General features: G+C 35.6%; 1 protein-coding gene across 2 annotated transcripts in view; it reads left to right on the plus strand.

Moving 5' to 3' along the window:
- Positions 1–5,654: 5,654 nt before the first annotated feature.
- Positions 5,655–22,242, plus strand: part of LOC120085746 (Fanconi anemia group J protein homolog) — a 30,342-nt gene continuing 13,754 nt past the window's right edge. The window contains exons 1-18 of one of the 2 annotated variants that reach the window (XM_039041927.1): positions 5,655–6,245; positions 15,987–16,068; positions 16,172–16,247; positions 16,472–16,536; positions 16,646–16,690; positions 16,795–16,895; positions 16,977–17,118; positions 17,235–17,296; positions 17,379–17,452; positions 17,535–17,605; positions 17,979–18,066; positions 18,153–18,225; positions 18,302–18,397; positions 19,256–19,364; positions 19,742–19,835; positions 19,917–20,000; positions 20,077–20,233; positions 20,398–20,588. In XM_039041927.1, the coding sequence (XP_038897855.1) occupies positions 5,870–6,245; positions 15,987–16,068; positions 16,172–16,247; positions 16,472–16,536; positions 16,646–16,690; positions 16,795–16,895; positions 16,977–17,118; positions 17,235–17,296; positions 17,379–17,452; positions 17,535–17,605; positions 17,979–18,066; positions 18,153–18,225; positions 18,302–18,397; positions 19,256–19,364; positions 19,742–19,835; positions 19,917–20,000; positions 20,077–20,233; positions 20,398–20,588 (1,986 nt within the window). In that variant the 5' untranslated portion in view covers positions 5,655–5,869. Of the gene's footprint in view, positions 6,246–15,986; positions 16,069–16,171; positions 16,248–16,471; positions 16,537–16,645; positions 16,691–16,775; positions 16,896–16,976; positions 17,119–17,234; positions 17,297–17,378; positions 17,453–17,534; positions 17,606–17,978; positions 18,067–18,152; positions 18,226–18,301; positions 18,398–19,255; positions 19,365–19,741; positions 19,836–19,916; positions 20,001–20,076; positions 20,234–20,397; positions 20,589–22,242 lie in introns of those variants that run through there. The other variant, XM_039041928.1, reaches the window with a different exon arrangement.

Consider the following 22,242-nt stretch of genomic DNA (forward strand, 5'->3'; position numbering starts at 1 on the left):
CATTTACTGCAAACCTTTTAGGTTATTACTTGAACATAAACCATTTGTATGTCAACCACATACTGTGCAAGTGATATCATGTAACCTTGGATCTTAGTTTATTGGATTGGATTAATGTTGTCTAAATGTCAAATAAAATACCTTTGATTTTATTAGATAAATAATTTGTGTTAACAAAACTACAAACCATGAGATACACTAGATTTAGGATATCAATCCTGACAAGAGCTTGGTTGAAGCTTTCAAGGTCACAATTCATTCTACCAAGAGATTTTGGCAAACACATCATTTTCCATGAAATCCAATGGATCTTATCTTTATTTACTTTAGAACTCCACCAAAATTTGGAGAGGGATTTTTTGATATCATTGCAAAAGATCTTTGAATTTGAAGAGATTCCTTGCATAGGATGGGAGAGATTGGCCCACACATTTAATAAGAATTCCTTTCCCAACTTTAGAGAAAAATGACCTCTTCCAACTTTGAACAACCTTCCACACTCTTTCTTGAATAAATCTAAATTCAGTTGATTTGTTTCTTGGAAAAATAGAAGGAATGCCTAAATAATGGCCAAAACTATCTACAAGGGATATGCCTAATAAGTTTTTGAGGAAATAAGCTCTCAAATGCCCCACATTAAGAGATGGGAGAATAATATACTTCTCAAAGTTATTTTTTTCCATTGATGCTAATTCAAATTGAAGGAGAATTTTCTTCATATTAATTAAATCCCCTTCAGTACTCTTACATAAAATGAGGTTGTCATCCGCAAAAAGGAGGTGGGATATGATAGATGATGTAATATGATTGGGATAATTTGGTAATTTCAAATCAATCTTGGTTAATCCATAATTAGTTACATTTTAGTTACCTAATTAGTTTTTAGTTTCTTTTTAGCTATCCTTTTGGGATTATTCTATTTCTCTATTAGTACTAGTCCTCCTCTTGTATTAGACAAGTTTTGATTGATAATAAAAATCTTGATATGATTCTTGGAGATTCCTCTCTGTCTAGCATTTAGCTACATCAAATTGGTATTAGAGCGATTGCTTGGGCCAAGATTGATTGTCGTTGGTGGGAGACTAAAAAACTCTTAGCGACACCGATCGCAAAAGGGAGCTTCGTGAGTTGTGCTTTCTGCCAAACAACACACATCTAATTGGAGAGAACCCTTGAAAGTCCAAGAAAGGAAGAAGAAACTAAAGATTTTCCAAGATTTTTCAAGAATGGACTATTACCGATCAAATAAGGCATCCAAGAAAAAATATAAAATTGATATGGGCAAGAAAATCAATTTCATTTCCAAAAACAGTGTTGGGATTTTGATTCAAGTGATTCAGAAGAATAATTCCCACATGTTGTTTTCACCCATGCCCGATTTTCTCAAAATGGTTTTTCTCATAATTTATCCACTTCAAGAACTCCTCGACAAAATGGTGTAGTTGAAAGGAAAAATCGTACTTTGCAAGAATTTGCTAGATCAATATTGCATGAGTATGGTTTACCTACATACTTTTGGGCAGAAGCCGTTAACACCTCTTGTTATGTTTTAAATAGAGTTTTAATTAGACCTTCTTTGATAAAACTCCTTATGAACTTTGACATTACAAACTTCCAAATATTGGATATTTCAAAGTTTTTGGTTGCAAATGTTTTATTTTGAATAACAAAGAAAAACTTGGAAATTTTGATTTTAAGACGGATGTTGGTATTTTCCTTGGCTATTCCTCTACTAGTAAAGCTTATAGAGTTTTCAATAAAAGAACTTTAGTAATTGAGGAATCTATGCATGTAGTATTTGATGAATCTTGCAATGTTATTTCTAATGAGCCTATTTATAGTGATGTTTTAGAAGGAAATTCTGGAGATTTACTTGTCAGTGACAAAGGCAAGGAAATTGTTTCAAGTAAGCAAGATGTGAGCTTAATCGAAAAGAACAAAGTTGGTTCTTCATCTATGCCTAAAGAGTGGAGGTATGCTCCTTCCCATCCAAAATAATTAATTCTTGGTGATCCCGAACAGGGTGTGAAAATTTGTTCCTCTCTTAATATGTTTAATAATCTTGTTGTTGTTTCTCAAATTGAACTAAAAAGTTTTAAAAATGTCGAAAATGATGAATTTTGGATTTTAGCTATGCAAGAAGAATTAAATCAACTTGAAATGAATAAAGTTTGGGAGTTAGTCCCTAGGCCCTCTCATGCTTCTATAATTGTAACTAGATGGGCCTTTAGAAATAAAATGGATGAAAATGGAAATACCATTAGAAATAAAGCTAGACTTTTAGCTCAAGGTTATTGTCAAGAGGAATAGATTTTGAATAAACTTTTGCACCCGTTGCTAGATTATAAGCCATTAGAATGTTGCTTGTTTTTTCTCATTATAAGAATTTCATTTTGTATCAAATGGATGTGAAAAGTGCATTTTTAAATGGTTATATCATGGAGGAAGTTTATGTAGAACAACCTCCAGGGTTTGAAAGTTTTGATTTTCTTAATCATGTCTATAAGTTGAAAAAGACTATCTATGACTTAAAACAAACTCCAAGAGCTTGGTATGATATACTTAGTAATTTCTTGTTTGAGAATGGATTTAAAATGTGTAAAATTGATACTACTCTTTTATTGAGATTAAGGAAAACGATATGCTTTTAGTATAAATATATGTGGATGATATTATTTTTGGTTCTACTGATCAATCTTTGTGTGAAGAATTTCCTAAGTGTATGCATAGTGAATTTGAGATGAGTATGATGGGAGAACTTAGCTTCTTCCTTGGACTCCAAATCAAACAACTCGATGATGGTATTTTCATAAGTCAAGAAAAATACACAGAATTTGCTCAAAAGGTTCAAATTCAATGAAGGTAAATTTGCAAAAACTCCTATGAGCACATCCACTAAGCTTGACAATGATGAAAAAAGTAAGTGTGTGGATATAAAAAACTTATAGAGGTATGATTGGATCTTTACTTTATTTAACCGCTAGTAGACCCGATATTATGTTTAGTGTATGTCTTTGTGCTAGATTTCAATCTTGTCCTAAGGAATCACATTTACATGCCGTTAAAAGAATTTTTTGGTACTATTGATTTAGGTTTATGGTATCCTAGAAATGTTGAATTTAATTTGGTAGGATATTTCGATGCGGATTTTGTAGGTAGTTTATTTGACCGTAAGAGTACTAGAGGGACTTGTCAATTTCTTGGTAGTTCTTTAGTTTCTTGGTTTAGTAAAAAGCAAAATTCGGTTGCCTTTTCCACTACTGAAGCGGAATATATTGCAGTTGCTAGTTATTGTGCTCAAATTCTTTGGATGAAACAAACTCTTTGTGATTTTGGATTAAAGTTTGATAATGTGCCTATATTTTGTGATAATACCAGTGCTATTAATTTGACTAAAAATCCTATACATCATTCTAGGACTAAGCATATTGATATTAAACATCACTTTATTAGAGAGCATGTGCAAAATGATAATATTACTCTTGAATTTGTAGGCTCTAATAATTAATTAGCGGATATTTTTACCAAGCCTTTGAATGAAGAAAACTTTGCAAAAATAGGCTTGAGCTCGGTATCATTCGTTGTGATGCCTCTTGATTTTATAATTTTACTTGTTAAATCTTTTAGAAGGCATTTTGATAGGGGGGAGATATGGAAAACATGTGTTAATATTCTTATAGGGAGTTGTGCTAAATTTATGTTCATGTTTTTAAGGGAAACATTTATATAGTTTTAAAATTTTCTTCATTATTTTTTTTTATGATTCCAAAGGGGGAGAAGTTTAAGAAAAATATGCTATAAATTTGTTACGATTTTGATTGTATTAATTAGGGGGGAAATTTATTTTTTTTAGTGAATTTCAAGAATGATCTTTATGGTGATATGTTGAATTTTATTATGTGCTACATATGGTTTACATGTATTTTAAGCTATTTTTCTTGAATGGGTTGTCATCATAAAAAATGGAGAGATTGTTGGCTTTTTGGCCATTAATCTCAAATTAATTAATTTTCATTAATTAATTAATCAATGTTTTGACGATGACAAACTCAATTTTTAATTACTGAAAATCTTAGTGTTTTAATATGTCCATATCGCAGAGCTCGGAACAATGATTCCAACACCTCTTGAATAACTCAAATCGGAGCTAAAACAAAGACGATATGACCGAAACTAGTCTATAGTGAAAATACCGTGGTGGATGATGTAATATAACCAGACCATTTGCATGTAGACATGTGGTAGTATATTGGTTGAATGGTGGATCATTAGGAGATTAACATATGAACAACTTTTGATTTTTTGGATTGATTTAAAATAAAAAAATTGAAATTAAAAAAAATTAAAAGGAAAATAAATTTAATATTATTTTATGTTTGTATCTAACGGCTAGTTTTTTACACATGATATGTTTTTTTAATTTCTAGATTGACTTTAAAGATAATGAATTTAAAAAGGAAATTAATTAAAAAGAAAATAAATTTAATATTAGTCTATCTTTGTGTCTAACGGCTAGTTTTTGATATATGGTATGTTTTTTTTTTTTTTGATTAATTTTAAAAAGAAAATGAATTTAATATTATATTTTGTTTATATTTAACGACTAGTTTAGTTTAAAATATCCACCATTGATTTTTCTTTTCCAAAATCCAATGGTCCAAATTAATCGTGGTTTCTAAAAAATTTTTCATCTCTATATAAATCATCTTCCTCTCCAAATTTTAAACCAATAAATTTTACATTTCATAATGCTCTAAAACTCAAAAGTTCCATTGTTGCTCTCTCTAAGTTCCCATTTTTTTTTGTTGAGTGCTTAAACTTGTAAATCCACTATAATGAGAGTTGTATTGTGTTCTTAAAAAATTACAATATCTGTAACGGTTTGATCCTAAACCGTAGAAAGGATCGAGTTTGCTCTTGAACCCGTAAAAGGAGCGGTGTGTAACGGTTTGGCTCTAATTCGTGGAAAGAGTCGGAAAGATTTTATTCAAATTCCCAAGAGGTGCTTGAGGAGTGGAGGAGGTCGAGTTTGACCGGACCACTATAAAAATTATGGTGTCTTATTCTCTAACTCTTTCCTTTTATTCTTGCAATTAATTCAAGCAATTTATTGTATGTTTTAGTTTGTTCTTATTTATTTGCTAAAATTTGATATAATTAAATTATCATATTTTTGTCATCTTATTTGTTGCATAAATTGAATTTTTCTTATTATTTATAAAAAGTGTATTAATTAGTTTAATTGAGTTAATTTAGAAAAAAAAGTTTAATTAAACTCTATTCACCCATCTAGGATTGTCATATTGATCCAACACCTCCCCGTTTAGTCAACAGGGAAAAATTTTCCTATTCCTCTTCTATCTAATTGGAGATTTCCACCCATTTGAGGCAGATTTCCTCAGGGTCCCGTCCCATAGATCAAATGGACAATCCTAATTTTACTATCTAATTGTTTATCTTAGAGGTTTCAATAATCATTATTTATTTATAAGATATAAAAAGATAAAATATCGATCGATATTAAAAATATATTTGAAGATATGTAATTTATGGACGTATACTTACACAATTATAATATTTATAACAAAAGCTAATAAAAACGGAATTCAAAAAATTATTTTTGATTTTTAAGACTAAAAAAAAGAGACAAAAGGTTCACCGTCCACTGCAAGATGAAACATTTATCCAGGTTACCGCCAAATTCAAGTACAATAAACCCTAACTTTTCCCGCCAAAGCTTTTCCGAGAAACCACCACCAAATCGAACCGAGTACAGAACTCCATAGTCGATAGTGTAGTTCACCAAGCTAGGTAGCTCTCAGGGAGTTCGAATATCCCCACCCGACAAGTTCTTTGCAACACTGCCAAAATGGTATATGCAAAAGGGGGGACGAACCCTAGATCCAAGCCCAATCCGACTTATCAGCTCACGAAGAATGTATACCCGATTGGTGGCATCCAAGTGGAATTTCCATTCCGACCATACGGTTCGCAGCTCGCATTCATGGGCAGAGTTATATCCACCCTCGATCGAGCCCAGCGTGAGGGCCATTGCCACGCATTGCTGGAATCTCCGACTGGAACCGGGAAGTCGCTTTCACTTCTGTGCTCGAGTCTCGCTTGGCAGAAGAATTACAAGATAAAGAATCAGGATGCTAATTCCTGTCACTTGAAGCCCGCTCCAGAGGCTGCCACAGATGCTCTCGGTTTTGGCGGTGGATTTATTCCTGAAGTGCAGCCGTCAAGTAAGTTTGCATGTCTTCACCCTGATCATCCGAACATCTCGAACGCATGAATTCGATTGAGTAGTCAGAGAGCGACGTAGAAAAGAATAGCTTGGAGTTCATGCACGTTTTATTTATTTATTTTGATAAGAAACAAATTCAATTGATGTATGAAATTTACAAAAGGAGGGCATGTAGCCTGAGCCAAAGGAGTTACAAAAGATTTCTCCAATTGGTCAAGAGATGTAAGATCATATGAATTGAAAAACGATGTTCACTTGCACCAAGTCATAGCAAGGTAGATAGTATATTAAAAAAAGTGTCAAAAGACCTCACATTTTCATTGTAGAAGCGGTTGTTTCTTTATGTTGAAATTCTGAATTTTCTCAATATTTTTCTACATACATTTTATAAGGGGAGTCCCTTATATATATAACAATGTTTGCCAAATATGGCAAATACACATATCGGTAAAAATGGACATAAGGAAAGAATAATACTGAAAAGGAAAAATACAAATTGCAAGGAATAATATTCCAAATGAGTAAGGGGAAGGAAAAGAATTTCCATATTCAACACTCCCCCTCAAGTTGGACAGTATATGTTGATTAAGTCCAGCTTGGTTTTTAAGACTTCAAACATGTTCTTGAATAGGGCTTTTGTAAGTATGTCAGCAATTTGCCTTTTGGTAGGTATGTAGTTGAGTGAGATACTTTTAATTTCAATTTTCTCCTTAATAAAGTGTCAATCAATATCCAAGTGTTTTATGTGATCATGATGGATTGGGTCTTTGGCGATACTTATAGTAGCTTGATTATCACAGTGTACCTCCATCCGTTCTTTTGATTTGATTTTAAGTTTAGATAGGATGCTTTTGAGCCACATTCCTTCACATATTCCTTGAGCTAGAGCTCTTAGTTCAGCTTCGACACTACTCTTGGATACTACTGATTGTTTCTTACTTCGCCAAGTGACTAAGTTTCCCCAAACAAAAGTGCAATATCTGGTAGTTGATCTTTTGTCTATTTTTTTAGCTTACCCAATCGGCATTTGTGAAGATTTCAATGTTTCTTTTCCTAGATTTCTTGAAGTACAATCCTTCTCCTGGAGTTCCTTTCAAGTACCTGAGTATTCTGTAAATAGCTTGCATATTGTCTTCTGTTGGACTGTTCATAAATTGACTTACAAAGCTAATTGCAAAATAGATATCAGGTCTCGTGTGAGTTAGGTAAATCAATTTTCCTACTAGCCTTTGATACTGATCTTTGTTAATCACTGTGTGATTGTTTTCCTTGATTATGTGATTGTTCGTGTCAATGGGGGTATTAGCGGGCTTACATCCAAGCATACCTGTTTCCTTTAACAGGTCAAGGACATATTTTCTTTGAGAAATGCTCAAACCTGTTTTTGAGCGGGCCACTTCCATCCCTAGGAAATATTTAAGGTTGCCTAAGTCTTTTACTTCAAATTCCTTGGCTAAGAGAAACTTTAGATTCCTTATTTCTTCTTCATGATCTCTTATAAGGATAATGTCATCTACATAGACAATGATAATTGCTATTTTACCCATGTAAGAATATTTGATGAAAAGGGTATGGTCAGATTGACATTTCGAGTACCCGTTTTCCTTTACCACTTTTGAGAAATTTTCAAACCAAGCCCTAGGGGATTGTTTTAGGCCATAAAGAGATTTTTTGAATTTGCATATCTTATTCATGGTTTTAGTTGATTCTATACCGGTAGGTATATCCATATACACTTCTTCTTCTAAGTCTCCATTAAGGAAGACATTTTTTATGTCTTATTGGTGAAGTTTCCAATCATTATTCACTGTTAGGAAAAAAAGGACACGGATAGTATTTAATTTTGCTACCGGGGCAAATGTTTCTTGGTAGTCAATGCCATAAGACTGGGTGAATCCTTTGGCGACGAGTCTAGCTTTGAACCTATCTATTTCTCCATTAGCTTTGTATTTGATGGTGAAAATCCATTTGCATCCTACTGTTTTCTTCCCTGGAGGTAGATCTGTTATTTCCCATGTGTTGTTCTTTTCCAAGGCCTTTATTTCATATAATACAACTTGCTTCCAATTGATGTCTTTGAGGGCTTCATAGACATTGTTCGGAACATGTATTTTGGATAGTGTAATTGTGAAGGCTTTGAACTTGGGAGAGAGATTTGTGTAGGAAGGTAGTTTTGGATGGGATGCATCATACAAGTTCTTACCCCTTTCCGTTTTGCAATGGGAAAATCAATGTCTTCAGTGAATGTTTCCGTTGTGAGTTGGAGACATGATTTTTCTGCATTTCGGTTGGGTTTTGACTGAGTACTGGTTCATGTCCAAGGGTGTTTTTCCTTCTAGTATAGACTATAGGATCTTTCTTACCTTCAAGTGAGTTTTGATTGGAAACATCGGTTTCTTGTACACAAGGAGCACTCTCTTCAATGAGATATGGATTTTGGTTTCCTTCGTTTTCAAGAAGAATTCCATTTTCAAGGAGAGTGAAAGGTTCAGTGGTACCTTGCTTTTGAAAGTAAGGTTGAGTTTCAAAGAAGGTTACATCCATGGAGGTATATAACCTTTTAATGGTTGGCGAATAGCATTTGTATCCTTTTTGGCTTGGAAGTTGGAGCATAACCGAGAAAGATGCATTTGATTGCCTTAGGATCTTATTTACTCCTATCGGGTCTATGATCTTGAACGAAGACCGTACAACCAAATATTTTTAGGGGAACTTGAGAAAATAATCTATCATGAGGAAATAATTCCTCAAGTTTTTGTAAGGGAGCTTTGAAGCGTAATACCCAAGAGGGCATTCTATTAATAAGGTAGGTGGCTGTTAGAATAACTTCTCCCCAAAAATGATGGGGGGTGTTAGCGTAAAGCATTAAAGCTCTAGAAATTTCTAAGAGGTGTCTATTTTTTCTCTCTGCAATTCCATTTTGTTGGGGAGTGTTAGGACATGTACTTAAGTGGGTAATACCTTTTTCTTTTAGATTTTTTTTTTAAGGAAGTGTTGAAATAATCCTTCGCATTATCAGTGTGACGGATTTGGATTTTAGTGTCAAAGAGATTGAGAATCATGGCAAACATGTTTTGGAATATGGTCATGACTTCAGATTTTTCTTTCATTAAAAACACCCAAGTAAGTCTAGCGTGATCATCAATAAAGGAAACAAACCATTTAGCTCACGTTACATTTTAAACTCTACTAGATCCCCAAACATCACTATGCATCATAGAAAAAGGATAAGAGGATTTATATGTGCTTACCGGGTATGAGGATCGAGCCAACTTTGCCATTTCACAAGACTCACATTGAAAAACCTGAGAACTTTTATTAAAAATATATGGAAAAATTCGTTTCAAATATAAAAAATTGGGATGTCCTAAACGATTATGCCATAACATTATTGTACTATCATAATTGTCTTTAGAAGCAACAAAAGTAGATGTACTATCATAATTGTCTAAAAGCAACAAAAGTAGATATACTATCATAATTGTCTTTAGAAATAACAAAAGTAGATTTTCTAAGATCTAACTCCTTGACTTGAGGCTTAAGAGCATTTAATATGTAGAGACCCGAGGTTTCCTTAGCATTGCCAATCATCTTCCCCGAATTCAAATCCTGAAATAGGCAATTATGTGAGTAGAAAGTTGCACTGCAATTTTTCATAAGATTTAGTTTGCTTATGGAAAGGAGATTGCATTTAAGATTTGGGACATGCAACACATTTTCTGATACAAGATCTTTAGATACAAAGACATTGCCAGTTCCCATTACTTTAGAATAGGTACCATCAACAATCTTTATAGTAATTTGACTGTTACAGTGTGTGTAGTTAGTTAAAAGTGAGATATCACCTGTCATGTGATCTGATGCTCCAGAATCAATAATCCAAGTACTACAATTTTCTTTGGTTGCATTAAGAGCCCAAAGGAAGTTACTTGATTGTGCCACTGTTGCTACACTGGTTTTTGATGTTTTTTGAGTAGATCTCGGTTGACCAAATAGTTTTTGGAGAAGGTCCAACTGCTCCTTAGTAAACACATTATGTTCAGAGTTGAAGTTACCTTCAGATGTTGTACTTGCTTGGTAGGCCTTTCCACGTCTGTCTCCTGCACCTTTGTTTGGCTTCCAAGCTGGAGGTTTACCATAAATATCCCAACACATTTCTTTAGTATGTCCTGGTTTTTTACAGTGTTCACACTATGGTCTTGGTTTTCGTTGTCGATTCTCAGTTCCTATGTAGTTCTGATTTCGAGCAATTAAAGCCGATCCTTCAGATTTAGAGCTTGCAGTCACTCCTCACATTACTTTCTTCCTACTTTCTTCCTACTTTCTTCTCTTCTTACTTCTGCAAAAACTTCTCTGATATTAGGTAATGGTTTAATGACTAAGATTCTACCACGTACCTCATCTAGTTCTTTATTAAGGCCAAGAAGAAATTTGAACACTCGTTTCTTCTCAACTATCTTTTTGAATGTGGCTCCATCTGCAATGCATTCCCATTTGTGGCTTTCAAATACATCAAGTTGCTGCCAAAGAAAAGACAGTTGAGTGAAATAGTGAGTGACTTGCATATCCCCTTGTCGTAGCTCGTGAATCTTGCCTTTAATTTCAAGTGACTTTGCTGTATTTTCTTGGTTGGAATAAGTTTCACGAGTTGCTTCCCAAATTTCGCTTGCAGTTGAGAAGAGTAGAAATCCTTCACCAATCTCTGTTGTCATGGAGTTGATTAGCCATGACATAACCGTATTATTTTCCGCTTTCCATATCTTGTATTTTTGATCAGTTGGATCTGGGATAGGAGTTTTGCTTGATAGATAATCTTCCTTTCCTTTTCCACATATAAACATCATAACAGATTGTGACCAATGGAGATAATTTCTTCTATTTAATTTGTGATTAGTAATTGGGAGTATGGTTCCTTTTGAATTGTTAGAATTTACTGATGCCATAAAATTGATAATTTGCAAGATAAAAATTAAGAAAGAAATAGGGAAAAAGGAAAAAACACACTCCTAGACCCAAATTCTTTAAAAAAAAAGCTTCTCAGACCCGGTTGAATTTCGACTCGACCTGATTGATAAAATACTCGACAACACAAACCCACGAAGAATGACGACCTACACATGGTGACCTACGACTTCGAGCACGACAACACGATACTCGAAGATGATACTCGATAACTCGATAATAAAACCAAACCCCTTAACGATACTCAATACTCGACAACACACACGGATTAGATCGAACAAACCCACGACAACACAATACTTGGTCGAAGAATGGATACTCGATACTCGACAACACACACGGNACACACGGATTAGATCGAACAAACCCACGACAACACAATACTTGGTCGAAGAATGGATACTCGATACTCGACAACACACACGGATTAGATCGAACTAACCCACGACAACACGATACTCGATCGAAGAATGGATACGCGATACTCGAAGAACGAGATTCGGCCGTCGTGAACGGTGGAGCATGGATTCGCTTTGGACGTGAAGCTTTAAGTTGTGGATGGAGGTTTCTTTGACGCACAACTTCAAACAAATTGGTAAGTTTGAAATTTCATTGTTCTGTTTTTCTTTGCTAGGGTTTCGGACGTGAAACCTATGAAAATGATTCAGAGAGATGACTCTGATACCATGTTGAAATTCTGAATGTTCTCAATATTTTTCTACATATATTTTACAAGGGGGAGTCTCTCTTATATATACAACAATGTTTGCCAAATATGGAAAAGACACATAACGGTAAAAATGGACATAAGGAAAGAATAATACTGAAAAGGATAAATACAAATTGCAAGGAATAACATTCCAAATGGGTAAGGGGAAGGAGAAGACTTTCCATATTCAACACTTTCCTTCCAAATTCTCCGTAAGAAAGCACGTATGAAGTGAGACCACATAATCTTCTCGTGTGCAAGAAACGGACGACCCAAAAGCGCGTCAGAAAGAAGGCTTTGTATATCATGAGGAAGAGGAGTGGACCACCCAAAGGAGGTGGTAATTTCCTTCCAGAAGTGTTTAGCAAATTGGCAATGGATGAAGAGGTGACTAGGAGTCTCAAGATCCACAAGGCAAATATGGCAGCACTGGGAGATAGAGCAATGTGTGGGAGATGTCTCTGAATTTTATCGTTTGTATTGATGGCATTATGGCCAACCTCCCATAAGAAAAATTTGACCTTTTTGGGATAAAAGTCTATCCATATAGCTTAAAAAGGGAAAGGGTTTGTTTCATCCCTCCGATCCCCAGATCAATGTTAATAATGATTTGGAGGAAAAATGACCATTTCTGTCAAGATTCCAAATCCATTTATCTCTAGTAGGAGTAGGCCAAACCTTCCATCCACTCCTCCAAGACCACGGGTGGCTTTGATTTTTGTGTTCAATGCTTTGTATGCCAAGGCCTCTATGAGAAAGAGGCTTAATAACTTTATCCCATCTAACAAGGTTCACTCTGGATCAGTGGGGGCCACCTTTCCTTAAAATAGTCATGTACAGTTTTTCAATTAGCACGATTACCTTGGTAGGGATCTTGTAAAGGGATAAGTAATAAGTGGGTAGGTTCCATAATGTGGCTTGAAGGAGGGTAAGGCGACCACCCTTGGATATGTGAGAATGATTCCATGACTGCAATCTTCTTTCCACTTTCTCAATGATGAGATTCCAAAAAGATAGAGTTCGGGGCTTGTCAAATAAAGGTAAACCACGTTAAGATCCTGGCCAATGACCCACCTTACAGCCATAGATTATAGCAATCAGACCAATGTCATTCGGTACCATATTAATGCCAAACATCTCAGATTTTTTTGGTGATTGATACTTAATCCCGATGCCTCAAAGATTTTCACAATACCGAAGAGGTTCTCAACCCTTTTGGGATCATTCTTTGTAAAAAGAATGGTGTCATCTGCGAAGAGAAGATGGTGGATAGGAAGAGAGCTTCGTCCAATAAGGAATCCTTTTATGTATTCATAATCATGTGCCTCCACCATCATCCTACTAAAACAATCCATGATAATGACAAAAAGAAAGGGTAAGAGAGAATCACCTTTCTAAGACCACGGGTGGCTTTGATTTTTTCCCCTAGGACGACCATTAATAATGATAGAAAAGTTTGTTGACGAGATACAACCTTTGATCCATTTCCTCCATGTTTTGCCAAAACCTTTGGCTTTTAAAACCATGTCTAAGAAGATCCAATCCACCTTTTTTTTTTTTTTTGGTTAAGAAACAACTTTTATTGATGTATGAAATTTACAAACAAAGGTCGAAGCCAAACCAAATGGAGTCACAAAAGATTCCTCCAATTGGTTAATAGTGAAGATAGATTGTATGATCTGTAGAAAGATGTGCATTTGCACCAAGTCATAGCATGATAGACAATGATTTCAAAAAAACTATCAAAAGAGCTTCCCCTGTCGTTGAATATGTGGCTGTTCCTCTCCTTCCATGTAATCTATAAAAGGGCACGAATCGAGTGCATCAACATGATTCTTCTCTCTTTAATGACTGGATGGCCATCGGGAGCATATGAGAAGAGATTGATGATGTCATTGGGGAGAGCGGTATGCCAGCCAAAGGAGGATAATATCTTCATCCAAAATTTGTTGGCGTATTGACAGTTGATAAAAAAGGTGGCTAGGTGACTCATAATCTGATTTGAAAATGATGTGACAATGTGGAGAGAGTGCTCTATGTGGAGATTTTCTTTGGATTTTGGCACATGTATTGATGGCGTTATGGCTAATTTCCCAAAGGAAAAATTTGACCTTTTTGGGGTAAAAGTCATCCCAAATCGCACCATGGAAGAGGTGGGCAGTAGTGGTCATATTTGATCCGAAGTCCGAGAGGGATTTTGTGGAGAAGGCACCTTTGGTGTCAAGTTGCCACATCCATGTGTCCTTTGATGTGGAGATATGGAAACCATTAAGGCAATCCATAAGGTCAATCCAGTTGTCAAACTCCTCATCCTTGAGATTCCTCATAAAACATAAGGACCACCCGTGTCTCATGTCCCATAGATCATGTATGGAGGATTTTTTTGTTTGGATAGAGAGTAAAGCTGTGGGTATGCATCCTTGAGGGATGGATTTTCTAGCCAATTATCACACCAAAAAGATGTATTAATCCCATTGTTGACTTTGATAGATACTATATCTTTAATGAGGTTCATGTGCAATAATATAGTCTGCCAAGGCCCTTAATGTGTCCCAGATGGTTAATGTTAGGCCAAGATAGATAAGGAGTCACCCCATATTTGGCGTCTATGACCTATCTCCAAAAAGCGCCATCTTTGTGGTAATATCGCCAAATCCACTTGGCAAGAAGAGCTCAATTTTTATTGACCATATTCTGTAACCCAATGCCACCCTGTGCTTGAGGCTTGGTCAGTTTGTCCCATCTAACAAGATGAGACCCTTGTTGTGTAGTGCCACCGTCCACCTTGTCAAAAGCCTTTTCAATGTCAAGTTTTATAACCAGCCCCTATTTCTTTAGTTTAGCACAATTTTCAATAATTTCATTGGCAATCAATGATGCATCCAAAATTTGTCGACCTTCAGTGAATGCAAATTGATACTTAGTGATTGTACTTGGTAATACCTTCTCGAGTCGTTTAGATATTACTCTGGCAATAATTTTGTATAGACAGGAGATCAAACTGATCGGTCTATAGCCACCCAATGTTCTAGCATTAGACTTTTTGGGTATGAGGCAAATATAAGTTTCATTCAAGCAGGCATTAATGATTCCCTGTCTTAAAATGGTTTTGGAACACCCTCATAACATCACTCTTAAGAATGTACCAATATTTTTTAAAGAACTCTGCAGTAAAACCTTCAGGGCCCGGCAATTTATTAGTACCAAGGTCCTTAATAGCCTTGTGAATCTCAATTTCAGAGAATGGTGTTTCAAAAAAGCAAGCCTTTTTTATTGTTTGTTTATCTGGGTTCACCTTGTGAGCTCTTTATGCTTATTGCATGAGGATATATATATATACAGATACATACTGTGAGTGTCCAAACCAACTTACACGCACCTCGACTAATCTCACGAGACAACCCACTTTGACCCTACAACATTTGGGTGTCAAGGAAACTTGTAAAATACTAAACCCTAGGTACGTGACCACCATAGATTGAACCATGATCTCTTAATCCTTTATCAAGGGGATGTCCTCTTATTTACCACTAGGCCAACCCATGATGGTTTGCGTGAGGATATATTTAGGACGATAGCTTTACGGTGACATAGATTTTCTTTGTGCGACACCTGCAAAAAAACATGTTCATTATCGTAAACTGTTAAATTTATTGATGTCAAATTGGATTTGGGGATGGTTTTTTTTGGATGAATAACGTTGAGAAAGAGTGAGAGAATACGTGGGCTCACAAAGGTTGGGACAAATTGTTTTTCTTCTATTTGCTATGGAATATCATCTTTCAAACTATCATTGAAAATAGCTATTGTGGAATGTGGATGCTGGCAAGCTTTTGTTTTACATGTGGTTCTTTCTCATCTGTACTGAAATTTATACTGATGGAAGGATCTCAATTAGCAATAAAATAACCTTTCTCACTTTTCTTTAAATACATACATACACACATACATACATACATACATATATATATGTATATATATTTGCCTTTTTGTTCCTTTTTTTTTTTGTGTGTGTGTGTGTGTTTCTGGGCCAGTAACTTCTTCTGAGGAATATGGTGGGTTTTTTAGTGTCTCTAGATACAGAGTCATCTGTTCCAGTGCCAAACAACAAAAGTCAGAAGAAAACAGCCCCGACCATATACTATGCCTCGTAAGTTTCAATCTATGACAATTTGAGAAAAGGGCTGGGAATTTTTTCAAACTGTTTTTCTCATTTACGTTTGATGCTGATGCTATACGTTTTCTTATTCAAGGAGGACACATTCACAGATATCACAAGTGATCCGTGAGTATAGGAAAACTGTCTATCGAGTGCCAATGGCAGTGCTGGTATGTCACTTCTTAAACATCTGTGTGTGTATATATATATATATATATTTGTTTGTTGAGATTAACCATTGAATAATTTGAGAATTTAAATTAGCTGGTTTTGGTTGTAACAATCCCTTGGTTTCCTCTCGTATCAGCTGTGGTTCAGATGCTAATGCATTTCTGGGTAGTCCTCTTTAGGTAATACTGCACTGTTATTTTATTAACCCCCTTTTTATCCTCAGGCGTCAAGGAAACATTTATGCACAAATCCTTATGTACGAGGGAAAGATAATATAGATGAAGAATGGTGCATATTTCTCTCCATAGGCACCTTTTTCTTGATTGTTTGTCTTTTCCCAGTCAAATAAAGTCATTAATATTCTCCTTTTAACTGTAAATTTGTTGAAATCTACCAGCAAACTACTTTTGAAGGATCAAGATGCAGGATGCTGTGAATTTAAGTGAGTTATCTTTATCCCATTTCTTCCTCAATTTATTTCTCAAATATTACTTAATTTGAAGCAATCAGCAAAGGAAGATAAATAGTTTTTCATTTCTCTAATAGAAACGCAAACAAGGTTAAAAGTCATCCAACTCTTCAGAAAGGAGGATGTCATGAGGTTCATGACATTGAAGATTTGGTGCAAGTTGGAGAAGTTGTGAAAGGTCAATCCTTGATTTTTTTAGGTGTTTAACGTGCCTTATATTGTTATCACATATTTAACTTAATTTCTTTATCCTTTTTAGGTTGTTCATATTATGCAGCTCGTTCTATGGCAGACGATGCACAGCTGGTGTTTTGCCCATATAGCTATATTATCAATCCAGTTATTCGAGGAGCAATGGATGTAGATATTAAGGGTGCGATTGTGATCCTTGATGAAGCCCAGTATGTGTACTAGCATCAATAAATTATGTATTTCCTTTTACCTCGGTTGGATGGTAGCTTCATGAGATAGCTAGCAAATGCACGCAATTAATTAGTTTAACATGTTCACTTTTCAGCAATATAGAGGATATTGCTCGTCATGCTGGTAGTGTGGATGTTGAAGAGGATACTTTAAATAGTAGGTCATTAAAATGATACTATTTTGTTTGACGATTTGAGAAAAATATTTTCTTATGGCTTGTATTTCACATCTTTCAAAGAATTGCGGATGGAGTTAGAGCAACTATGTTATATTAATTCTTTGGTTTACCAGCCTCTGTATGAAATGACACAGGTAATTAGTTGTAATTACTTAGAATTATTTGTAAACATCTTTAACGATCTTTTGATATTTAGAAGTCTAACTGAACTTTTAGGATCTCATAAGTTGGATTGACCAGAGGAAGACCACATTGCAGAAGCGTGAGTTTCAGCATTATGTTACCTGGTGAGTTAAAAAAGAAAATTTTACAGGTTTTGCTGTAACATTTGATGTCTCAGTTGCAAATAGTTTTTCTTTGAATCGTATTGGTGTATTTAAAACATAATATCATATAATTCACCTTTTCTCATTCTAGATTCCTCGATCCAAGGAAGAAATTGATTTAAACTGCTTTTATTGATGTAGCTAGTGTGTTTTAAACATTTTAGGTATAAATTCCAGATTAAAATTTTCTCTTTTCACACTTCGAGCCCTTCAATAAACATGTATGTCTAGCTTATTCTCTCCTAAAAATGGTGCAAAAGACCTCTCTAGTAGCTGATATCAGTTTGACTTCTGTCTATGAGATATCCCATTTCTACGTTTATGAATATTGTAGTTGGACTGGCAATCATGCTCAAAGGGAGCTCCAAGAAGCTAATATAACTCAACAATGCTTCCCTATTTTGCTTGAATGTGCAACGAAGGTATCCTGTGTTGGGTTCTTTGAATAATTTGGGGGACCTTCATTTTGCTCTCATTATCTTAAAGTTTCACCGCATGCTTGTTTAAGGCTATTAAAGCCGCTTCAGATGCGGAGTCTGATGATGCACATTTGAGTGGCCTGTCAGTGATAACACTGGAAGGTAAGAGACTACTGGGTACAACATTTGCTTTATTTATATGTCAACCTTTCAATATTGACTAATTTATACAATGCAGGGTTATTCTCTTCACTGACATATTTCTTCTCAAGAAATGGTTGCCACATGTCTGATTACCAGCTTGCGTTACAACGCTACGTTAAAAGAGATCCTGGTAATTGGTTGCTTAGTCTTCTTCTTAGTTCACTGCCTGCAATGATTTTTCAGTCAGTGGTGACGGTTCTTGTTACCTTTTTTTAGTTATAAAGAACAAACTTCCATTGATCTAGAAGTACAAAAAGGAGAAAAACCATCCTCCCAGGAGCTGATTAAGCTTTTATGAAGAGCTTTGATTTTTATATATATATATAAAAGAAGTATATGTCCAACAATTTCCGAAAAAGAGCACAAGCCAAAAAAATCATCTTAAGTCCATATCTAAATATCATCAATTTTCCAATAAATTTTAATCTGAAACTCCCAAAATAAAGCCTTAATTGCATCAAGACAAGAACTTTAGCCCGCTGCTTGATGAAAGTGTGGGCACACACAAGATGGCACCACAGCAAACTCAAAAGGAAATAATATAGGATGTTGTTCCTAGTCTTTGGGGATGTTTGACCTAAGGAGTTGGAGTTTGGGAGGGGGGAGTGGAATTATGAACTCTACTTCTTATTTGGCCCCCCCCCCCCAATTATTGATCAAAGAAATACATTCCTTTCAATCTTATGTAGTGGCGATGATGCAAAATTTTAGAGTATTGACTTTATATTGTAATTGTAATGCTGAAAGTTGACCTTTAATCACTTGAGGGAAAATGGGAGGCAAGAAGTTTGTCTGGTGTTATCTGGAGACTGTAATTGGCTTGCTATTTTAGACTTTTCAAGAGAAGACAGTTTTCACTGAATCTTATTTCTTGAGAATAAGAAAGAAAACTCTTGCACCTTTTTGCTTATGTTGAAATAGTTTTAGTTTTAGTTTCTTCTTGTTGTTCATTTTTATAAATAATTTTATATTTATTTTTTTATTTCAGGAAAAGCTTATGGTGACTGGACGCTTACTTTAAGTTTGTGGTGCTTGAATCCAGCTGTTGTATTTAGAGACATTGGTGATCTTTCCTTATCAGTTATTTTGACTTCTGGGTGAGCATCTAAAACTTGAAAACTGGAATATGATGTATTACATAGTTTATGGAAACCATAAATATCTTCATTCTTGGCTTCTACAACTATGCTCTTCAGCCATATTAAATTCAATTTTAACGTATCCTCCTTTCTTCTGGAAGAATAAGACTTGCAGACTTGCAGTTTCTCAATGATTAGAGTTGTTAGATTGACTATAAGTCAGTTGTTTAGCAGATTTCTAGACATTTTACTGAGTTCACACTTGACAGGATGAAAATTGAGATACTTCTTTAAAGTGCTCTCTCTTTCCTACATTTTCTTTTGGTGGGATATTTTATATATGTGCCTAAGAAGGCAATTCGTCTATCTAATTATTTCTGATTTCATTTAATTAGGACCCTGTCACCTATGAATTCCTTCTCATCTGAACTAGGAGTTCAATTTGGAACTTCACTGGAAGCTCCTCACGTAATTGACGTGGAAGCTCAGGTTCAAATGGACTTTTCTTATTTTCTGGTTTTTCTATCCCTGCAGCTGTTAAATTTTGAGCTATCAACAACTGTACTGCAGGTGTGGCCAGCTATTATATCAACTGGTCCAGGAAACTATCCTCTCAATGGAAGTTATAAAACGGCCGATGGATATGCATTCCAGGTACTTTTTGGAATTTCATGATTGATATAAACTTATTATTGGATTTTCTGGTCTTATACTGGCCGTTTTCTTAAAGGATGCTCTAGGAAAATCTTTGGAGGAGATATTTTTGATTGCTCCTGGTGGCTGTCTTGTGTTCTTCCCTAGCTATAAGCTGATGGAGAAACTCCAAAATCGTTGGTCTGAAACTGGTCAATGGTCTCGACTGAATGCAAGGAAGTCCCTTTTTGTTGGTAGGATACGTACCGGAAAAGTTATGTTAGGCTAGTACATGTTGCTGGTATTTTATCAATCAAGATGAGTTGAATTATATAATGTTTCTTGCATGCATATATATATATATTTTCTTTCTGCGTGTTGCATCAAGAATCCAAATCAATTCAATTGTTTTGTACAGAGCCAAGAGGAGGAGCTCAAGAGGATTTTGATTCCATTTTGAAAGGTTATTATGATACTATACGTCTTGGTGATAACTTTGCAGTCGGGAAGAAGAGGCGAGGTAAGAAGGACAAACCCAATCACCCATATGTGGTTGGCTGTGAAAATCCCAAGGAAGGTGCAGCACTCCTTGCAGTTTTTCGAGGAAAGGTATGTTCCTTTTGATTACTTAAAATTCAACTGCTTTTCCTTGTTTCTTTACGGTAATGCTAGCACCTTCTCGTCCTGAAGGCACAAAACAACCATGAATGTTGATATGCAGCTTGCAGTTTTGCGTGCCTCATGTGTTTTTCTTTTCTTTTCCTTTTGTTAAGAAATGTGTAAGAACTTCATTCAATAATGATCTCTAATTGGTGGAAGTCGCCAATTTCAGTATGACCTTCAGCTTGGTTCTTGAAAGAAAACTGATGAAAAAGGAAGAGAACATAGAGAAAAAATGTACACACAAGTTTACGTGGAAAACCCTAGTACAGGGAGAAAAAACCACGATATAGAAGTTTCTTATTACAATTGATACACCAGATACATAGAGGCTACACGTTTAAATAGAAAAAAGGGAAACCCTAGAGTATAATGAAAAGACAAAAAAGCCCCTAGGGCTTAAACCCTATTTTTAACACTCCCCCTCAAGTTGAGGCGTAGATATCAATGAGGTCCAACTTGCTAATACATGAGTCAAAGATCTGTTTGGGAAGCCCTTTTGTAAGAACATTTGCTATCTGTTGATTGAAAGGAATATAGGGAATACAAATGTTGCCCTTGTCAAGTCTCTCCTTGATGAAATGCCTATTAATTTCCACATGCTCCGTTCTGTCATGTTGTACTGGATTGTTTGCGATACTTATTGCGGCTTTATTATCATAGTAGAGCTTCATCGGACCGTCATGATCTTGATCAAGATCACTCGGGACCTTTTCCAGCCAAATTTCCTCACATATCCCCGACTCATGGCCCTGTATTTAGCTTTGACACTGCTTCTGGCAACAACACCCTGTTTCTTACTCCTCCACGTAAGAAGGTTACCCCACACGAAGGTACAATATCCAGATGCCGACTTCCTGTCTACCACAGAGCCTGCCCAATCAACATCTGTGTATGCCTTGATGCACCGTTTGTCGGACTTTTTAAACATCAACCCTTTGCCCGGAGAGGTTTTTAAATACCTCAGGATGCGCTCGACTGCTCTCATATGTTCTTCGTAAGGGGACTGTATGAATTGACTAACTACACTGACCGCATACGCAATATTTGGTCTGGTATGGGAGAGATAGATTAATTTTCCAACAAGCCGTTGATATCTTTCCTTGTTAACCGGAGCACTGTTACTCAAGTTACTGAATTTAGCATTAACTTCCACAGGAGTGTCCACTGGTTTACAGCCTGTCATACCTGTCTCCTTAAGTAAATCCAGAGTATATTTTCGTTGAGAAACTGAAATCCCTTTTTCAACCGAACCACTTTTATTCCGAGAAAGTACCTCAATTTTCTGAGATCCTTAATTTCAAATTCCTCAGCTATATTCCTCTTCAATCTGTCAATTTCTGAAGCATCATCACCTGAAATGACAATATCATCTACATACACAATAAGAACTGCAATTTTCCCGAATATTGATTTCTTCGTGAAGAGGGTGTGATCTGAGTGTCCTTGACTGTACCCTTGTGACTTCACAAAGGTAGTGAATCTGCCAAACCAGGCTCGCGGAGATTGTTTCAACCCATACAAGGACTTCCTCAGTTTACATACTCGATGATTGAACTATTTCTCGAACTCTGGGAGAGGACTCATGTAAACTTCTTCTAAT

Source organism: Benincasa hispida, chromosome 9, assembly GCF_009727055.1.
Source record: "Benincasa hispida cultivar B227 chromosome 9, ASM972705v1, whole genome shotgun sequence".
In the NCBI taxonomy this organism is placed as follows: Eukaryota; Viridiplantae; Streptophyta; class Magnoliopsida; order Cucurbitales; family Cucurbitaceae; genus Benincasa; species Benincasa hispida.